We start from the raw sequence: 17,121 nt of genomic DNA on the forward strand, positions 1-17,121 counted from the left end.
AACTGAATAGAGCGGTTTTTCAGCAGAGATACAACCAGAGCCAATCTCGGCTTCAGACAGGAACAGTGGTTTTTAAAATGCCAAACCCTGGTATTTTATCACCATCTGCTGGTGATAAAATGTCATTCACTTTAAAAGTGTAAATTCAGTCTCAGCATGTACAAAAAATAATTCTCCCCATAAAGATACAGAGACCTTAAATGCAGCAAAGACTACTAAGACATGCATGGAACTCAAATCCCAAAAAGTCATCTGAGGAGCAGATGACATGATCTCCTATACTCTTCAAATATTCTGTCATAGCTAAAGCTCTCACAGAACCACAGTCAGGTGCTGTCAGATTACACTAACAGAAGCTTGCTGGTAAGTGAAATAAAATTCACAGTACAGACACCAATTTCCTCTCTACCATTGGCAAAGAACAGGTTGTGCAAGGTCAATATGCCGGGCCCTTCTTTCTGACCAAACCAGTCACCACCTCTTTCAGTTGCCCAGGGGGCTTTAAAACCATTTCCCAACTCTCAAAAAATCAGCACTACTGAAAAGTAAACTGTATTCTTCCTCCCTCCTGCCCTCTGCTGCAACCTATTGCCCTTATGCCAACCCCCACCTTCACTACTCCTCTTTTCCTCCCTTGTACCTCCTACCATACCTAAACGTCAGCACTGCGAGCTGGAGAAGAGTCTGGATTTCTCCCACTTAAATTCCCAAGTAACTGAAGCTTGTCAGTTAAATGGCTGAACTGCCAAGATGTCTTCTCTAATTACCGGCAACAAAGATGCTCTTCCAGAGGACAGTTTCTGCCTTAGAGGAGCCACTGTCTAGAAAGAACAGAAGGAAGCTCTTTTTAATTTAGCTACTTCCCTCAGGTTGTTAGGTTGGGTAAGAAGTGTTCAATCCTCTCTTCTTGCCTTGGTGCTCAACCTAGAGGCAGATACAGACAAAGTTCTGCAGCCTCAGTAAGACTTGTTCAGCATGGATGGAACCTGTGGTGCTACATAAATCTCTCCTGAGCACACACAAACTGGGATTCTCCAAAATTTTCATATCTAGATACAAGTGAGCTTATTTTACAGCACCTTTTCTAATTCAAGACTACCTGCCAGCAAATTGAAAGCCTCTCCTCGTACAACATGAGAGAATTAGGACTTCTGAAAGAACAGGTCATGCAAATTTTAATTTTTTACCTTGAGCAAAGCAGTGCATTTTTTGACCCATGTCTTGGAAACAACAGAAACACTCTGGCTGAAATTTTTACATATATAAAAATACAAACTAATGGAAGCACTTACTGAAAGGCGCTTTAAAAAAAGCGCTAATGCCTAAAGTTTGAAAAAGTTGAGAAGCAGGCAAACAAAGGTCATAATAGTGGAAAACTATGATGCAAATTAAAATCTTTTAATATAAAACAGTGCCACCAATTGCATCTGTGTTCACTGTCTCCAGATTTTGATTGTTTTATGCAGCTATTTAAACAGAAGCAAAAGAGCATAACTAGTCTGCAGTTAAGTTGGGCACTTTGGCTGGTTTTTCCAGTCTCCAAGTAAATATTCAACCTCTGTAGATCTAGTAACTTTTTCTTGATCACTATTTCTCTAAACAAAATGCTCACTGACTTCAAAAGAGAGAAGATTACCACTTAGGGGTCAACAGCACTGAGGAAAGCACCTACACAACAAATACAGGCCACTGCTCAGCACAAAGACAATTAAAATCTCTTTCTGAAGTGACCTTAGAGTCACTGACCCTGAACCACTTGACATCAAATTCCTGCATGCTGCATTAGCCTTGTTCCTTCTCTGTCCCATGAGGCAGCTTCTTCTTCACCATTACATAATCCTGTCCTTCTTATCACACATTTCCACTATCCCAAACATCCCAGTATTTCTGGTACCCAACAGCAGCCTCATCCATGCTCTCAAGAAATTGAGCTCTAAGATTCCTCAGCTACACAGAGAAAACAATTCTTGAAATGTCCCAGACTTGCTAAGTGAGGGGAACAGGTCAAGAATACATTCTTCTATACCATCTGATCTCACGTGGCAAAAAACAAGAGCTTTACCACCTTCCCAAAATGGGAGAGAGGAGCACCTGTGGGTAGTTCTGTTCAGTGCCTTCCTGACTGCTGACAGCTAGAACTGGCTGCAGGGCTGAACTGCTCCCCTGTAGTGAATCGTGGGGAAATGGACCAAGAAACGACAAGAATGATCAAAAAATATGGAACAACTTCTGCACAATAAATGACTACATAGGTACAACTCCTCAGGCTGGAAAATATGCAAATGACATAAGTTCATGAAAGCCTTAATGGCCTGGAGACTAGACAGACAGCAGAAAAATACACTGGCAAACAAAGAGAAAAAGGTATCCAGAGAGAGAGAAAAGGGGAACTACGAAACCCCACCCCATTCTGCCACATGAATGTTTTACAAGCTATTGCTGCTTTTGCAACTTTGACTAATGTGAAAAGAAGTACAAGAAAATACTCTTTATTAAAGAAAAAAGTTACTTTTCACAGTTCTTGCTCATCCAGCATCCACAGCTTGCTGTACCCATGTTCAGACATGTGTAGATGCTTCTGGTCTGTGTGTTCAGGTGAGATCCCAGCACATATTCTGGCACACCACCCACCACTGTATGGGTAAAGTTTTGTGTCAGTCTGGACTCAACTTGCCTGAGGTTTCTTCCTCTTACTCCTGCCTTTGCCTCACTCAGAAACAGAAACTTCTTCTCAGAGGTTTTCTACAAATAACTGTTTTCTGTGTCATGCCACTATCTGTTACTATGGAATAGGAAATACTTTCCATTACTGCACAGAGGGAATGTGCCTGATCCATAATTACCTTCTTGTACCTCAATGGCATTAAGGCACGGATCTTAGTAGGGGTGCAAGTGAACATCTGAGTCGCAAGTAAGCTGTAGAGCAACCTCAAAAACAGGCCGAAATTGCTTTTTGGCAGAGGGAGCAGCAATGGTTCTGCTGCTGTCATTGCACAGAAAGCTCCACATGTTTAGATAAATAGTAAATAATTAGGTTAAAATTAAAAAAAAAAACTAAAGAAGGCTAAGCAAGACTGCATGAGATCCCTGTTGAGATCAGGCTGCAAGATGGGGTTGCTCTGAGCCTTTTAGACATGGTGTAATCTCAGAGGTTTGCAGCAAACTGGCAATCTGAGAGAAGCTCTTGCCTAATTAGTAGATTTCTTGTTGTGTCTCAGTGGCTGCACTGCAGAGATTGGCCACCCTCCACTAATTTGCAATATCTCAAGCTTTATGCCTTTCCTTCTTTCCAGTTCATCAGGGCCAGCTGGAAAAGCACCTGCCAAGCGGAGAGCTCACTTGCAAAGGTTCAAATTCAAAATGAGGCCTGGGACTAAGCAGTTCTGCACTATTGCCTCAATACTTTTTACACCTGGGTTTTTTACCAAATGCAAGGTGAATCAGGCAGAACCACATATTCCATCCTGCCTGTAAAAATAACTGTGGGCTACCATCAGCAGACTATAGGTTTTCCTCTTGTAATTCCCTCACATTTTCACACTGCAAGGGACAGGTTGCTTACTCCATCTGGTCACAGACACTGGGGTCTTCATTTTGTTTAAGTTTTTAGCATTTGGGAAGGCAGCACAATCCTTTGCTAAACCTTTGCTACCACAAAGTGGGCAACAAAAGCAACCCTGGGAGCTTCCCCAGTGGCAGACCTCTGCCATAAGCCACAGGTACAGTGCCCTGGGCCTGGGATGGCTGAGGACAGGAGAAGCTGTCCATCAAACGTGATCCTGGCTGCAGGAAAGACCATGGCATTTCCTACAGAGATGGGTCAATCACAGGTTTCAGAGTCTGTAGCAGCACACTGGCACGGTAAAAGGGGAGAGGTTTCATAAAGATTTGTGACAGAAATAGTAACATGGGTATGATTGAGATTGAAGCACAAATTAAAATACCTGTGTAAACACCAAAAGACACATGAGAACAAGACTTAAAAGAATGGCTTCTATGGAAAGTGCAGAACACTGTCCCCAGTCAAAGGAGTGCTCTGACACCCGGGAGACCACAAGCAACGAAGCATGGAGCTTCCCTCAGCCAAACGAACACGGGTGCAGCTTTTATTGCACTAACTTGCAAGGGAACCGTCCTGTGAACAAGAGATTGAAAAACAATTTTTGTGTCTTGAGCAGAGGGGAGCTTTCCTCGTAATTTATGGAGATTTACCAGATGAACTGGTTCTCCTCGTCTCCCTGTTCATTTTCTTCCTCTGTTGTCTGATTTCATCCCATGTCTAGATGCCATTATCATGGATCTGTTATAACTCATCCTAGCTAAAACACAAGGGCAAAAATCTCCGTGAGAACACTCCTGCCCACGGCCCCGAGGCAGCGGCGCGGCGGGCCCGGGGCTGCGCCGAGCGGCATCGCCTCTTCCCGCCCATCACTCACATCAGCGCGGCGACGCGAAAGAACTACATCTCCCGTCATGCTCAGCCCCGAGCCGCCTACACCGCCAGTGCGCGGCCGCGCGTTGCACCACGGGAGTTGTAGTCCGCGGTGGCGGCGCCGCGGAAGTGACTCGGCGGCGCCGGGGTGAGCGGGGGCGTGTTGACTTTCCGGGGACGGCGCTCATGGAGGCTCGGGAACAGCGAGTCGTCTGAAGGGGTTCGCCGGCCGCCGCCATGTTCGGCTGCCTGGTGGCGGGCAGGCTGGTGAGCGCTGCCCGGGCCCGGGCGGGGCCCTCAACCCGCTCCGGGGCGGGGTGGAGCTGCCGCAGGGCCCGTGGCCCCCCCGGGCCGCAGGCAGGGGCCCCGCCTGCCCGGCTGGCTCCGGCCCCGCGTCCCCGCAGGCAGCTGCCTTCTCCAGCGTCCTGGCCGGGAGGCGCTTGCCATCCCCCTGTCAATGTTGTCTCCTCAGAGACAGGCTGGGAGCTTAACAGAAGCTTTTTAAGGCTAGATTGTGCCTTGGCTGCAAGGATGTGGCATCTCGGGTAAAGAGGAGGGTATCTTTTGCTCTGGCATTCAGCCATCCTTCTGCTGCCATTCTCAAGGTCTATTGTATTTCCTATGTGAACAGGTTTCCATGATCCTGGGGTTGTGCCAGCCAGGTGGTCAACAGCCACTTCTTAGTGACTTGGCAACCTCTTCTGCACCCTATTTTCCTCCTACGCACATGGGGAGCGAAGGTATTCTGATCCTGTAGTCCCGGGTGGGATATGTGTTCAGTGCAGGTAGAACAAGACTGTTGTGTCTTTCTGGTAATATTTTTTGCAGTTGTTCTTCTGCTGTGTTTGACTTTTATCTGGCTATTTTGCTCTTTAGGCTAGTACGTTCCTCACTTTTTTGTTATGTACCACTTTAGGTGTGTTTCTGTAAAAGGAAATTCACAGACAGATGAAGATGAAAAACCACATTAATACTAATAAAGGTTTTGTTCTCTTTAGGTACAAGCTGCACCTCAACAAGTGGCTGAAGACAAATTTGTATTTGATTTACCAGACTATGAAAACATCAACCATGTAGTGGTCTTCATGCTGGGAACTATACCATTTCCAGATGGAATGGGAGGATCTGTCTATTTTTGTTACCCAGACCAGAGTGGGATGGCAGTGTGGCAGCTGCTGGGGTTTGTCACTAATGAGAAGCCAAGTGCCATCTTCAAAATTTCTGGTCTGAAATCTGGTAAGACTGATAGAACATAGCAATCGGTGCAACAGATGTGTGTTCCCGAGTGCGTAAGGGATAAATGTGTGAAGGCTGCTTTGAACAAAAAGCTACTTAAAAAGGCAGCACTCTGGGTTTCAGATAGTACTGAAGCAGCCTGTCAGCTTCATGGAAATCTGTCTGTGTGTTACTGTTCCTTGTGAAATTTCTCTCGTCTTCTCTTGTGCGTGGTGTTGATCTGGAAATTCTTTGAAGCAGACTTGATGTAGTTTTGTCCTCTGCATAGAGGAAAAATGATCCTGTAACTTCCCTACCATGTTTTTAAGTGTTTGTCTGGACATGCCAGCAGCATTTTCTTTCAGCTTCCTCTGCTAAGCAGTTGTGTTCTGTGTAGCACAGCCAGGTGTTGCAGGGAGTAGAGCCTGGCAGTGATTTCTGACAGCTGGCACTACCCAGCCACCAGCAGTTGCTCTATAGAATTGTCCAATAGAGGGTGTCCTCATTGGAAAGCAGCTTTCCAAATGTTTTAGTACTTTTGGTACATTCAGTGGGGGCGGGGGGGGGATGCGCATGTATTTTCCTAAATACGTGAGGGGTTTGCTGTGTGCTTTATAAAAATGATAAGACATTCCAATGGCACACTTTTGTCGTATGAAAGGGACAGATACATCAGTCAGGCAGCTTCAAGTGATAAAGTAGTCCACATCTTTTGTAGGCTTGGATGTAGTCTACATCTTTAACTCGACTCTCTGTTTAATTAAGCATTGAGGTTGCTCTGCTAAAATGTATTCACTCATAACATGGCATGCTTTCTTTTGAGTCAGTCCTGGATGTGGCAGTATGGTTGAGATAAGGGCTCTCAAGCTGCAGAGCAAAATGAATTCTCATCATACACATTCCTCAGAAATTTGGGCTTTCTTCAGAAGAGGGAGCAACTGCAGGAAGGGTTTGGGGGGATGGGGTTTTGTGTATCCCAAAGCTGTGTGGTTAGTGCAACAGTAAAGCATATCACCAGTGCTTTTAGCATATGTTTCTCGTGCTTGAAAGACTCACTGGTGTGCGCTCTCAGACAGCTTTGGAGGAAAATGCGTTTTCAGATGATTTTTGCGTGATTTGCCATAATTTCCCAGTAAGGGCTGCTCTCAAGGAAGAACTCAGTGACAGCTGAACACATTTGCAGTGCCTTGAGGGACTGCTGTGCTTGATTTGAGCAGCAGAGAGCTCTGCCATTGCCATTGCCTGCAGCTTAGCTCTGACTGTGGACTCAGTCTAAGCTACACGACCTAAGTTTCCATGGCCATAAACATTTTTAAGGTGGAGAAGACTATGTAACAACTGGAATCATTGAGAGACATTACTGATACTTGAACTCTGCATTTTGGATTAGATGCCTGGTTGAGAGAACCAAAGGTGTGTCCCTGTCAGCTCCCTGGGAAGCAGTGGTTGTAGCAGAGGTTCATTTGTTTGCTCATAAAGAAGGGGCTTAGACATGCTCCCTGCCTTGGAATTGTAAGGTTTTTTGGTTTTCAGTTGAGCCTGAAGGTGTGGTAGTAATAGAAAAAGCAAACTTTGGATTTGTATTTTGCACCCTTACTGGAAGTATGTTCACAAGAGTTACAGCAGAGCCTTTTCCATGACAGACTTTTCTGCTGTGATGCTGTTTATGCTCTAATATGATGCCTGCATTTGAGGCCTACACAGGGGTAAGGGTTTGGGGGTTTTTGGGGGGCTTTTTTTGTTGTGATTGGGCTGAAAGGTAATGAGGGCTCAATCACTGAATTAAGGGTTCAATGAAGGGAAAGAATTGTGTGGAAAAATACTTTTCTGATAGCAGTTGCTCTGTGGTGATGTAATGTGTTGGAGAGTGCAGGGTCTGAATGCAAAAACCTGAGCTTGTATTTCAGTACTGATTAAAATTCTCTGCATTTTTAAGGTTTGGAATGCTAATTGCAAGAGCCAAGCATGGAAAATGTAAAGCGTATTTCTCCTGGTGTAAGGATGACAATAGATGCTTTTATTTCACTTTTAGGCAGACATCTTTCCAAGGCCGTGGTTCTGTGGGAGTTCATGGAGAGGGAATGGAATGGATGTGTTTTATTGTTTGGATCATGACTGTCTAAAGTAATCATACATTGTAACAGCCTGTAGCTTGAGGATGTTACATTTTTATTGAAATGTCAGCTTCTCAGGTGAAGATGTTACAAGATGAAAAATTTGTACCAGCTCAGTTGTTATTGGCATTCTTTAATAATGAACTCGATACTTAGTTTGTGATAGCTTGTATCAAGCAAGCCTCTATCAACAGCAAACGCTGAGATCGTGCAGCAATGAAGTTTCTCAGAAGAGGTTCCTAAGTAGCATTTCAGGAGATGAACTCTCTTCTTACTTACCTCGTGTTAAAGTACCATTTTAATAGGAGTGCTTTACTCTTAAGGTAGCTCTATATTGCAGTTGTGGGATCTGGAGTGAGGACTAGCACTTGGCCTCAATTGAAAAGAGTGCCGAGTTTGTGAGTGCACTTTATGGGTTGGCTGTTTCCTTCTTTGTGCCTTGTGTCTCTGCAGAGGAATGGTCAAGTTCCTGAGGTCTTCAATCTTGATCTCTGTTCAACCTGTCAGACTGTTTTTGCTGGCTGAGTTTTTGACAAAGTCAGATCTCCATTAGCTTTTCTCGCAGCTCAAGATAGTGCTGACTGGTGTGTGCAGGACAGCTCTTGGTTAGCTTTGCTTTCTCCTGCCAGTAGGAGGCCAAAGAGTGCTGCTGAGACATTGCCTCTGTGTTCAGAGGGTACTTGACTGTTGTGTTCCCACAAACACAGGTGCAGTATTAGTGTTTGTTTACTGATAGCGTTGTGGTCCCACAGACCTTTTCCCGCATTTTCCTTTAGAGGTGCTGACAGAAGAGTACATGATTTAAGTGATTCTGAGTGTCTGGCCTTGTTTGCAGAGACCTTGGCTGAAGCTGGGACTGAAAGGGTTGAGAAAGGTCAGAAGTGAGGGCAGAGGGCTGGGATGATGCCTGTGTTTGTGGAGTGCAGTTTGGGGGTGGTTCCTTGTTGTCTTTGTGGCACTTGCAAAGTCAGAGGCCTCTCTGTTCCATGACTGTTTCTTGGACCTTTGCTGCTTTTGGTGGGTATTAGCAGTTCAGATGAGACCTGGGGCTACCCAGCCCTCCCTGAGTCAGAGGGATCATAAACTAGTGCTCTCTACTTTTTCAGAGCAGGTTCACTAGAACCTGGCTTTAATGAGGGAATCAAACAACTGCAGCAGTGCTGCATATTTCCTGTTTATCTGCAATTGCCAAAATGTGAATTAGAAACTTGGTTCCTGTAGAGAGGGGTTCTGCTGTCTTTTACTCACTGATTGTATTCCCTCTTGAATCCATTTACTTCACAGAGAGCTGTAAAGTCATGTTTTTCTGTTTTTTAGAAGTTTATGATCTGTTGTTCTTTTTAAATGTCCCAATCACACTGTTCCATCTGTTGTGTTTGTGTATGCTTGAGCTGTGGTTTTTCTGTATTTCCTGAGACAGGGAGATGCCTCTGGTGGGAGCTGGGGAATACCTTCTACAGGAGGAGCACGGTGGTTGAAGTTACACAGCCTTTAAGTGTGTGCCAAACCTAACGTGTGCTGTTCGTGGTGCTTTCAGGGAAGGGAAGTCAACATCCCTTTGGTGCCATGAACCTCCCACAAACACCAACAGTGGCTCAGATTGGAATCTCAGTGGAACTGCTGGAGAACCTGGCCCAGCAGACTCCTGTTGCAAGTGCTGCTGTGTCATCAGTAGATTCATTCACAGAGGTAGCCTGGACATTCCGTTCTCAGAAATTCTCTCTTCTGTGGAAGTCTCATTGAGCCTCTGAAGCACTAATTGGGGAGTGGGTAAGAGGTGCTGCTGGGGGTGGCAGTAGGATTGTAACCAACCTAATAATTGTCAAATCATTTGGTTGGATGCTTTGATACTGTGTAACTGCTTTTTCTTACACTGAAAAACTGTCCCCTGTGAGGCCAAGAGATTCATTTGTGTCAGTGTCACTCTACTGTAAAATTATTTATGATACTTCTTACAGGAGCAGCTATGACTAAATACATGTAAGAGAGAGTGGATCTCTGGTGATTTGTAGCTGCTGAAACTTCAGTACATAGACTTGCAGGGATGGTCAAAAATTAATCCCAAGTTAAGGCAAATGTGGGCATAGATGCAGAGAGAGATTCAGGTGTACCACTTTCCCTGGAGAAATCCTTCTGATGTAGTAGATTTGCAGAACCACAGAATTATGCCCTTTCCCACAGGAAGATTTTTATTTGTTTTTCCCCAGTGCCTTCTCTGTGGATCAGGCCTTGGGCTGCAATACGTGCTGTTTTTTAACCCAGCCTGTCCATTAGTTTGAACCTCTGGAAACCCTCAACCAGCTCTGGCAGTTAGTTGGCAGTCTAACAGCAGTCCAAGGCAAGCTAGACCTGCGTAGTGGGTCTTGATTTCCCTAACACTGATGGCTGTGGCATTTTCTTTTAACATTTCAGCAGTTGGTAAGGCTTTTCTTCAGGCCTTTTTTTTCTTTCCAGGTGCTTTCTGTGGGAGACTGGTAATTGTACAGTAATCCTGATACTGTAGCTGATGTTCTTTGGCAGTTTATACACGTTGTAGCTCCAAATGGGTAATGTTTCTTGCAGAAAGTTACCATGACTAGTTGACCAACAGCTATTTTTGTATAGTTCAGTTAATTAAGCTTTTCTGGATTTGAAAGGAGCAAAGGACACCTAAATAATATTTCTGATTCTACCAATTTTTATTATGTTATATTAAGTTATGACGAATAACGTGCCACATCAGGGAATTTGCAAGGTGGCTCATGGATTTTTCTGGCAGTAGTATTTAAAGAAAAAAAGAAAAACCACCTCATGATTGCCTAACATTTTTACAAATGTTATTTTCAGCTAAGTGAATTTTTCTGTTAAAAAAAGAGCAGCATCTAACTGTGAGCATCTTAACTGAAATTGTAATTGCCTTCAAGGAATGCAGTTGGCCCAAGGGGTAAAGTACTACTTACTCCCACAGTGAAAGTGTGTGAGATCAAAGTGGAAGGAAACCTCTGAGGGGGTAGATTGCAGAGGAAGGGCATATATGATTGGGAACATATTCGTCAATAACTAATGGCTTTCTTTTAATATTTGATATCAGCTCTTTGGAACTGTTACATCATAGCAACAAAAGTATTTTTTAATGGCAAATTCATCTATTGCTACCCTAAGTCAAGGAGTTACTCTTCTGTTACATTTTTAATAAGTTTTATGAAGATTTATGATTGAATATGTCTTTTTTATGTGTATACACTTATCTATTAAAAAGAAGTAGGACAAAACCATAGAGTTCTGCATTTGAGTGGGGTGAGACTCAGGGTAGAGTTCTGGGATATGATTTCTTCTGCTCCTTTTGTCAGAAGGGAGCACAAGACCGTGCATTTATTAACTCAGGCTCTGTTTTCCTGCATCATTTCACTGTCTATGAAATGTTCTATATGAAAATTCCTTGTTCTCCCATCAAAACAAGGCATAACTTTCTTTTGGGTTAGTTTTTTTTTTTAAAGAACAGGAGAAATAAGGAGGTACTGTAGACTTGTATATTTGTGGACTGGCTGGGAATGTCCTACAGCCTCATCCCCCGCACACAGGGCTTGCTATTCCTTGGCGCCTCTTTCACTCTTTCCTAGTCCTACAGTGTTTAGGAGTGCCCTGTGCATCCTTTAGGTGTTTTCCCCACAAGATCTTGGAGTAAAAGATGCCAGGACAGCAGCCCTTCTGTGGGGAATGCTAAAGGAAATTGCCCTGTCACTGGAGTCTGATGAGTTGTAACTAGACAGATTGCAGACTTTTCCAGTCGTTTAGCAAGTGTTTTTCTGGGAGCTGGAATGGCAGCTTTGGCCCAGTCTGGAGTTCTGATTAGTCATTTTGGAGGAGAGGGACAGCTCTTGTCACTGCACCACTTCTTTGTCACAAACAAAAAATGTTCTTCCCAAACTTGTTTGTCCAGTTGGATGAAATTGAGCAGGGAGAGGGCAAGTGAAGATTCTTAAAGTGATTTCTGGATGCTGGATGAATCTGAGGGCAAGACCAAAGCTTAGCATATTTTACTCATTGTCTCTGGACCTACTATATCCACTTTCCTATGTGTTTTAGATGGCAATGCTAAAACTACGTCATGTAGGAGCTGTATATCTGCTAAACTTTCACACAAAAATTCAAACTGAAGAAAGAACTTCATTAAAATATTTCTTCCTTTTTTTTCCAGTTCACTCAGAAGATGTTGGACAACTTCTATAACTTTGCTTCCTCATTTGCTGTTACTCAGGCACAGATGACCCCAAATCCTTCTGAAGCTTTCATTCCTGCAAATGTAGTTCTGAAATGGTAATGGCAGATATCTGTAGTAACAAATATTCTTTTTTTCTAGGCATTAGACTATCATTTCTAAGCGCTGAACTATTGTCATGCTATTCAGTGAGATGATGCAGAAGTGTTCTAAAATCGTTGTTTATTTCTAGTACAGAGAGGTCCTGCCCACTGTTTTTATATTTGTCAGTTGTGGGGTTTTTTGGTTGTGGTTTTTTTGGTTGTTTGTTTTGGGTTTTTTGTTGGGTTTTTGTTATTAGAAAAGTGCTATGCTACCAATGAAACTTTTTTGGTTCTAGAAAGTTGCCCTTGACATGTGTATTTGCACTGTGTTGCTGATAATGCAAGTGCTCTGGAGTTGTGGGAAGATAGAGCACACTGATACTTGTCAGTTTGTGCTTATTTGTTTTATTTGGTCTCTTCCTAGACAAAGTTCCAGCATAGTTGCCTTACTTAAGAATATGTGAGAGGTGATGAAATCATGTTACTTGTTGACCTGGTTCTGTCACCAAGACCCCTGAGTGTAAATCCACAAGTCCCTCTGGGAGTTGTTTTCCAGGGACTGGTTTAATAACTGTCTGGGGATAGCTTGTGTAGTCTGGAGATAAATTGTGAACGGCAGGCAAACCTTTAGGTTATCTGAAAATGTCTTTCCTATCAGTCTGGCCTTATTTATTTAGCCTCTGCAGTATTAACCTAAGCCTTTTTTAAATCGGTATTTGAGACTATCTGAATACAGTTTTGTCATTAGTAAGATCTCATGAATATGCAAGCAGTTGATGAGAGCCATGTATTTTGTTTGGGAGTGTAATTTGGTGCTGATGCCTTGTGTTTAGAAGGTAACTACAAACTCCATGAACTGCCTGTGGGTAGGGTCTCTGATGGGACTGCTCAGTGCCTGGGTGAGGCTGAAGTAGTTTAAAACCCTTCAGTCTTTTCTTACTTGAGCTGGGCTGTGAACTATCAGGTATGGGAGAACATTTTGTGGTTTCCTTTGTTTCACTGGCAGTACCTTTTGATTCCTTACGTTTTGGGTTTGTGAGGATTAAAAGGGGGGCTTTAACTTTCGTGGCTCAAAGCCTATAGGCTTCTCTATTTTTTCTTCTTTTAGAAAGGCACAGAAATTGTATATTTTTCTATTTCTTCACTGTGTGTCAACAGTGAATCCTGATGCTCAGTTTGTTTATGGTTTTCTTGGTTTTGTGAGTAAAATGAAATTAGGACAGCATGTGCACATATGCATATATATGCATATAACACATAATGTTTGCATTATGTGTTAGAGAATTACATTTCCTCATTTGATTTTACTATAACATTACCATCCAGCCTCAAATTCATACTCCTGCCTTCTCAGACTTTGATTTCCTAGCCCAAAAAATGTTATGCACAAAACAACCACTTATAATTCATGGACTTGTTTAGGTTGGAACAGACCTTTAAGATGGAGTCCAGCCATTCACCTCCTGCTGCCAAGTGCACCACAAACCCAGGGCCAATAAAACATGTCCACACCTCTTTTAAACACAGCCAAGGATGGTGACTCCACCACTTCCAGTGCTTAACAACCCCTTCAGTGAAGAAAATTTTCCTCATATCCAATCTAAATTAACTTAAAATTTTACTAAGCTTGAATGAGTCTCCTCTGGGACACTGTTTAAATGAAATTCATTTTGGTAAAATACACAAGGCTAACTGTGAATATTCTAGATATGCAAATGGATTTGGGATTTGCTAATTTCCTGGTGTGAAGTAGACATAATTTACCATGTTCTCTGCGGAGACCAAATTATTTGTACCCTTTTTAAAAAATACAATTTTATATGCAGCAGCTGTTACTTTTTGGCTGTTTTTTTATTTTTCTAGGTATGAAAACTTCCAGAGACGTCTGACACAGAACCCTCTCTTTTGGAAAACATAAGCTTAAATTCTGTCATTTGGAGTTCTTTGTAAAGTGTTACCTGAAAGATGCATCAAGTAACTCCACTGAAGATTTTTGGGGGGAGGAGGGGAAAAACCCAAACAACGATTAGTCTAAATAGACAAACCAGTAACTTTTATATTACTCTTGAACAGTATTTAAAATTAAAATCAATGAAAATGATTAGTCTGCATGTTGCTTTATTTCATTGAAGTGCTTGGCTGCAACAAGAAATTGGTGTTCCATGTAGAAATACTTCTTTGAAACTGCATTTAAAGGGGAAAAAATTACAAGATGCAAAATGGCAGCATTGTGTCAGACTTGTGCAGTGCTTTGGAGTGTTGTACACAAACCAAATGCAGTTTTTCCTTCTTCACCTCATTTAAAGGATCAGGCAACTGTGAATATGCTGACGGTTTTCCTGCTGGTACTTGCACTGTAAGTTCTTCTACTTTGTGGACAACAATTTTCCTGTTGCCAACTCCATATAAATGGTACAGCAGTATTTCCCTCTTTGGCAGTAAGACACTATTGAGCTTAATCTTGGAGTACCTGTCTTTAACTTTCCCTGTATGAAAGTGGAATGAAGAGGAATTGGCTGTGCTAGAAGAAATATTCCCAGTAATAAGAGAGTAAAATCTTGTTTCTCATAGAAACAGATGTGGGGTGTCTGATAATGCTGTCTAGGTTATTGGCACCCAATGCTGTCACATTTGCTCATAAATTCATAGGATTTTGAGGTGGTCTGAGTCGTTCTCATGATGAGTGCAGTTTCTGCTAGTGCAATGGCTTCAGCCACATGCGCCCAGGTATCTCACAGGTGAGCTCCAGCTGACCCTTCTGTTCACTAGATTAGCTTGATCAGAAATACTGAACAATAGATCTTGATTTGTAAGTTACTATCTGTAACGAAGGACTAAGACTTGTTCCCAAACCATTATCATGAAAATAAAAGTTTTAACTGGTTTCATTGACAGGGGAATGAAGTCTTGAAGGAGTCCTTTATCAAGTCAAGTCAGCCTTAGGTACACTTGTCCTGAGAATGGAAATTCAGACCTTTGAACCTGCTCAATGACACCCTACATCACTTCTGCCTCAGCTTAAAATGGACTCTTGCCTTGCATAAAAGCAGAGGGAACCAAGGAATAAAAGGAATGAGCTCAACCTGGGGCCCAGAAGAGAAAGAAAACAGAGTGATGAAATGCAGGAAAGCTGTGTAAAAACAGCTTTTGAAAAGTAAAACTAATTCTCCCCCAGGTAATTTATGGAAAAAAAGGTTATTTCCCAGAAGCCATGGCACAGACCCGAGCCCTGAAAAATTTGGGTTGCCTGCATGACTAAAGGCTTAATTTTCTTAAAGACACATTTGTAGGCCAAATGTTTGTGGAGAAGCAGCAAAGAGGGAAGTTAGCAGAGGCCCAGGCTAAACTCCCTCATCAGAAGGGATAATTAGGATCATTCTGTGTGACCTGTCAAATTCTGCTGTAGGGTGTGGTAGTTTTGTCACACAGGTGGCAGATGCCTCACATAGCTGGTGATAGAAGGGGATCAGAAGAGACAAGAGGGGCCAAATGGAAGTTGGGAGTGGTCATTGCTCAGTTTCTCACACTTCTAAGGAAGCATCTGGCTGCTGTGGAAATAAGTAAATAACACTTCATAGGTCACTGCAAAGGCATCAGGAGTTAGGGAATGTGTCTGCATCAAGTAACAAACTCACTCTATCAGCACAATTTAATTAACAAAGGAGTGATTTATTTGTAAAAAAAGAGATACTCTTTACAACTTCCTCATCTGACTGGCCAGAGCTGTTGTCTTTGAAATAATCCTCATGTCACTACTCCTTGTTGCAACTTTCTATGGCCATCACTATCTGATATGGTTTGGTGAAGAACAGGTCACAGAACTTAAGGTATTTAAACCCAAGGGCCCTGTTTGGGCACAGGCTGTCACTCTGCTGCTCACTCTTCTCTTCTCTAGTTATAACAAGCTACTTCTGACCAAAGCCGTATTTGTTATTCCAGATGTTGCTTGGGCTTCAGGAAGCCAGACACACCAGACTAGACCATGTGGGTGGGATCACTAAGTCCAGCATGAGCACTGTGGCTGCTCTTGCCCCAGCTCCAGTCATTAAGGTTGTAAACAAAAAAATGTAATTATATGGGGTTTGAAAAATTCAGTAGTGTAGATTATGAACTTCTCCCAGTGCTGTAGCCACTGTGGGCCCAGCAGGTGGTGTCTCTGAGCTCACTGAATGTGGCACATGCTTGAGAGCATCATTGTAAATTACTTTTCTTTCCTGCTGTGACAGCTTACAAATCAGAAACTCACAGAGGGAAGACTCTATCCCCCTTCAGGATCAGTATTTTGCCTTCCACAACTGCTGTGAAAGTAAGAACTGATTCGTTTCTACAGGTTCTGTGGATGGCCAGACTGGTTCTCAAGCATAAGTGCCTTTTCTTTCTCAGCTTTGAAACACAGCATTACGGTGGGCGAGTTTCACTAGCTCTGTGAGATCCTATCATGTGATCACTAGTTAAGATGCTTGAGGAAACAGGAATTCGCTTTTTCTAAGGAAGTTTAATGTAAGAAACTCCAAGGTCTTCTAACTTGTCTCCCAACAATACTTCCGACCTCAACATCGTGGTTTTTAAGGATTATAGGAATAAATATGAGGAGAAACAAAGATACATATATTCATCTACTTTGCCTTTAACATACATACATACATACATATATATATATATCTCCTTTTTTTCCTCCACACACAAAATATTAAAATTTCTTTCCCCAGGTAAGGTCAGAGGTATAATACCTGTAATAGTAACAACCTCGATGTAATATAAATTCTTTTGTAATGATTCTCCTACGTTTAGAGTATTTTTTCCATTACCAATTTCTAGACACTAGGGAGTTCAGGTTTTAAAGAAAACCTGTACATAAATAAATAAATAAATAGATAGATAGATAAATAAATAAAATACTGTCAACTGGATCATTAGGCTTTGAGGCTAAACATACCCTTCCATGACAAACTCATAACCATGACAGGGGTAGATATATTTCCCTTCATTTAGCAACATTTTCCCAATTGTTCTCCTTTCCAAGCCAACAGAAATTGCTAGTTAGAATGGATTCTTTTCACAAGGGCCCTGCCTGTTTCT

General features: G+C 42.5%; 1 protein-coding gene across 2 annotated transcripts; it reads left to right on the forward strand.

Annotated features, from left to right (window-relative positions):
* Positions 1 to 4,600: 4,600 nt before the first annotated feature.
* Positions 4,601 to 14,143, forward strand: HIKESHI (heat shock protein nuclear import factor hikeshi). Of its 2 annotated transcripts, none has more exons than XM_066175605.1 (5): positions 4,601 to 4,699; positions 5,431 to 5,668; positions 9,299 to 9,450; positions 11,939 to 12,057; positions 13,906 to 14,143. In XM_066175605.1, exons 1-5 carry the CDS (start codon positions 4,670 to 4,672, stop codon positions 13,958 to 13,960), a joined length of 594 nt encoding a protein of 197 aa, XP_066031702.1. In that variant the 5' UTR covers positions 4,601 to 4,669; the 3' UTR covers positions 13,961 to 14,143. The 2 variants fall into 2 exon arrangements, with proteins under 2 accessions (XP_066031702.1, XP_066031703.1); XM_066175606.1 differs by lacking the exon at positions 4,601 to 4,699 and adding an exon at positions 5,080 to 5,172.
* The last annotated feature ends 2,978 nt before the right edge of the window (positions 14,144 to 17,121 follow it).

Source organism: Chamaea fasciata, unplaced genomic scaffold, assembly GCF_029207755.1.
Source record: "Chamaea fasciata isolate MVZ Bird 193981 ecotype frontalis unplaced genomic scaffold, bChaFas1.0.hap1 SCAF_2, whole genome shotgun sequence".
NCBI lineage: Eukaryota > Metazoa > Chordata > Aves > Passeriformes > Sylviidae > Chamaea > Chamaea fasciata.

Coding starts and splice junctions, on each gene's coding strand:
- HIKESHI (XM_066175605.1), top strand. CDS start 4,670: ATGTTCGGCTGCCTGGTGGCGGGCAGGCTG. Junction 4,700..5,430: donor GCCTGGTGGCGGGCAGGCTG/GTGAGCGCTGCC, acceptor TGTTCTCTTTAG/GTACAAGCTGCACCTCAACA. Junction 9,451..11,938: donor CAGTAGATTCATTCACAGAG/GTAGCCTGGACA, acceptor TTTTTTTTCCAG/TTCACTCAGAAGATGTTGGA.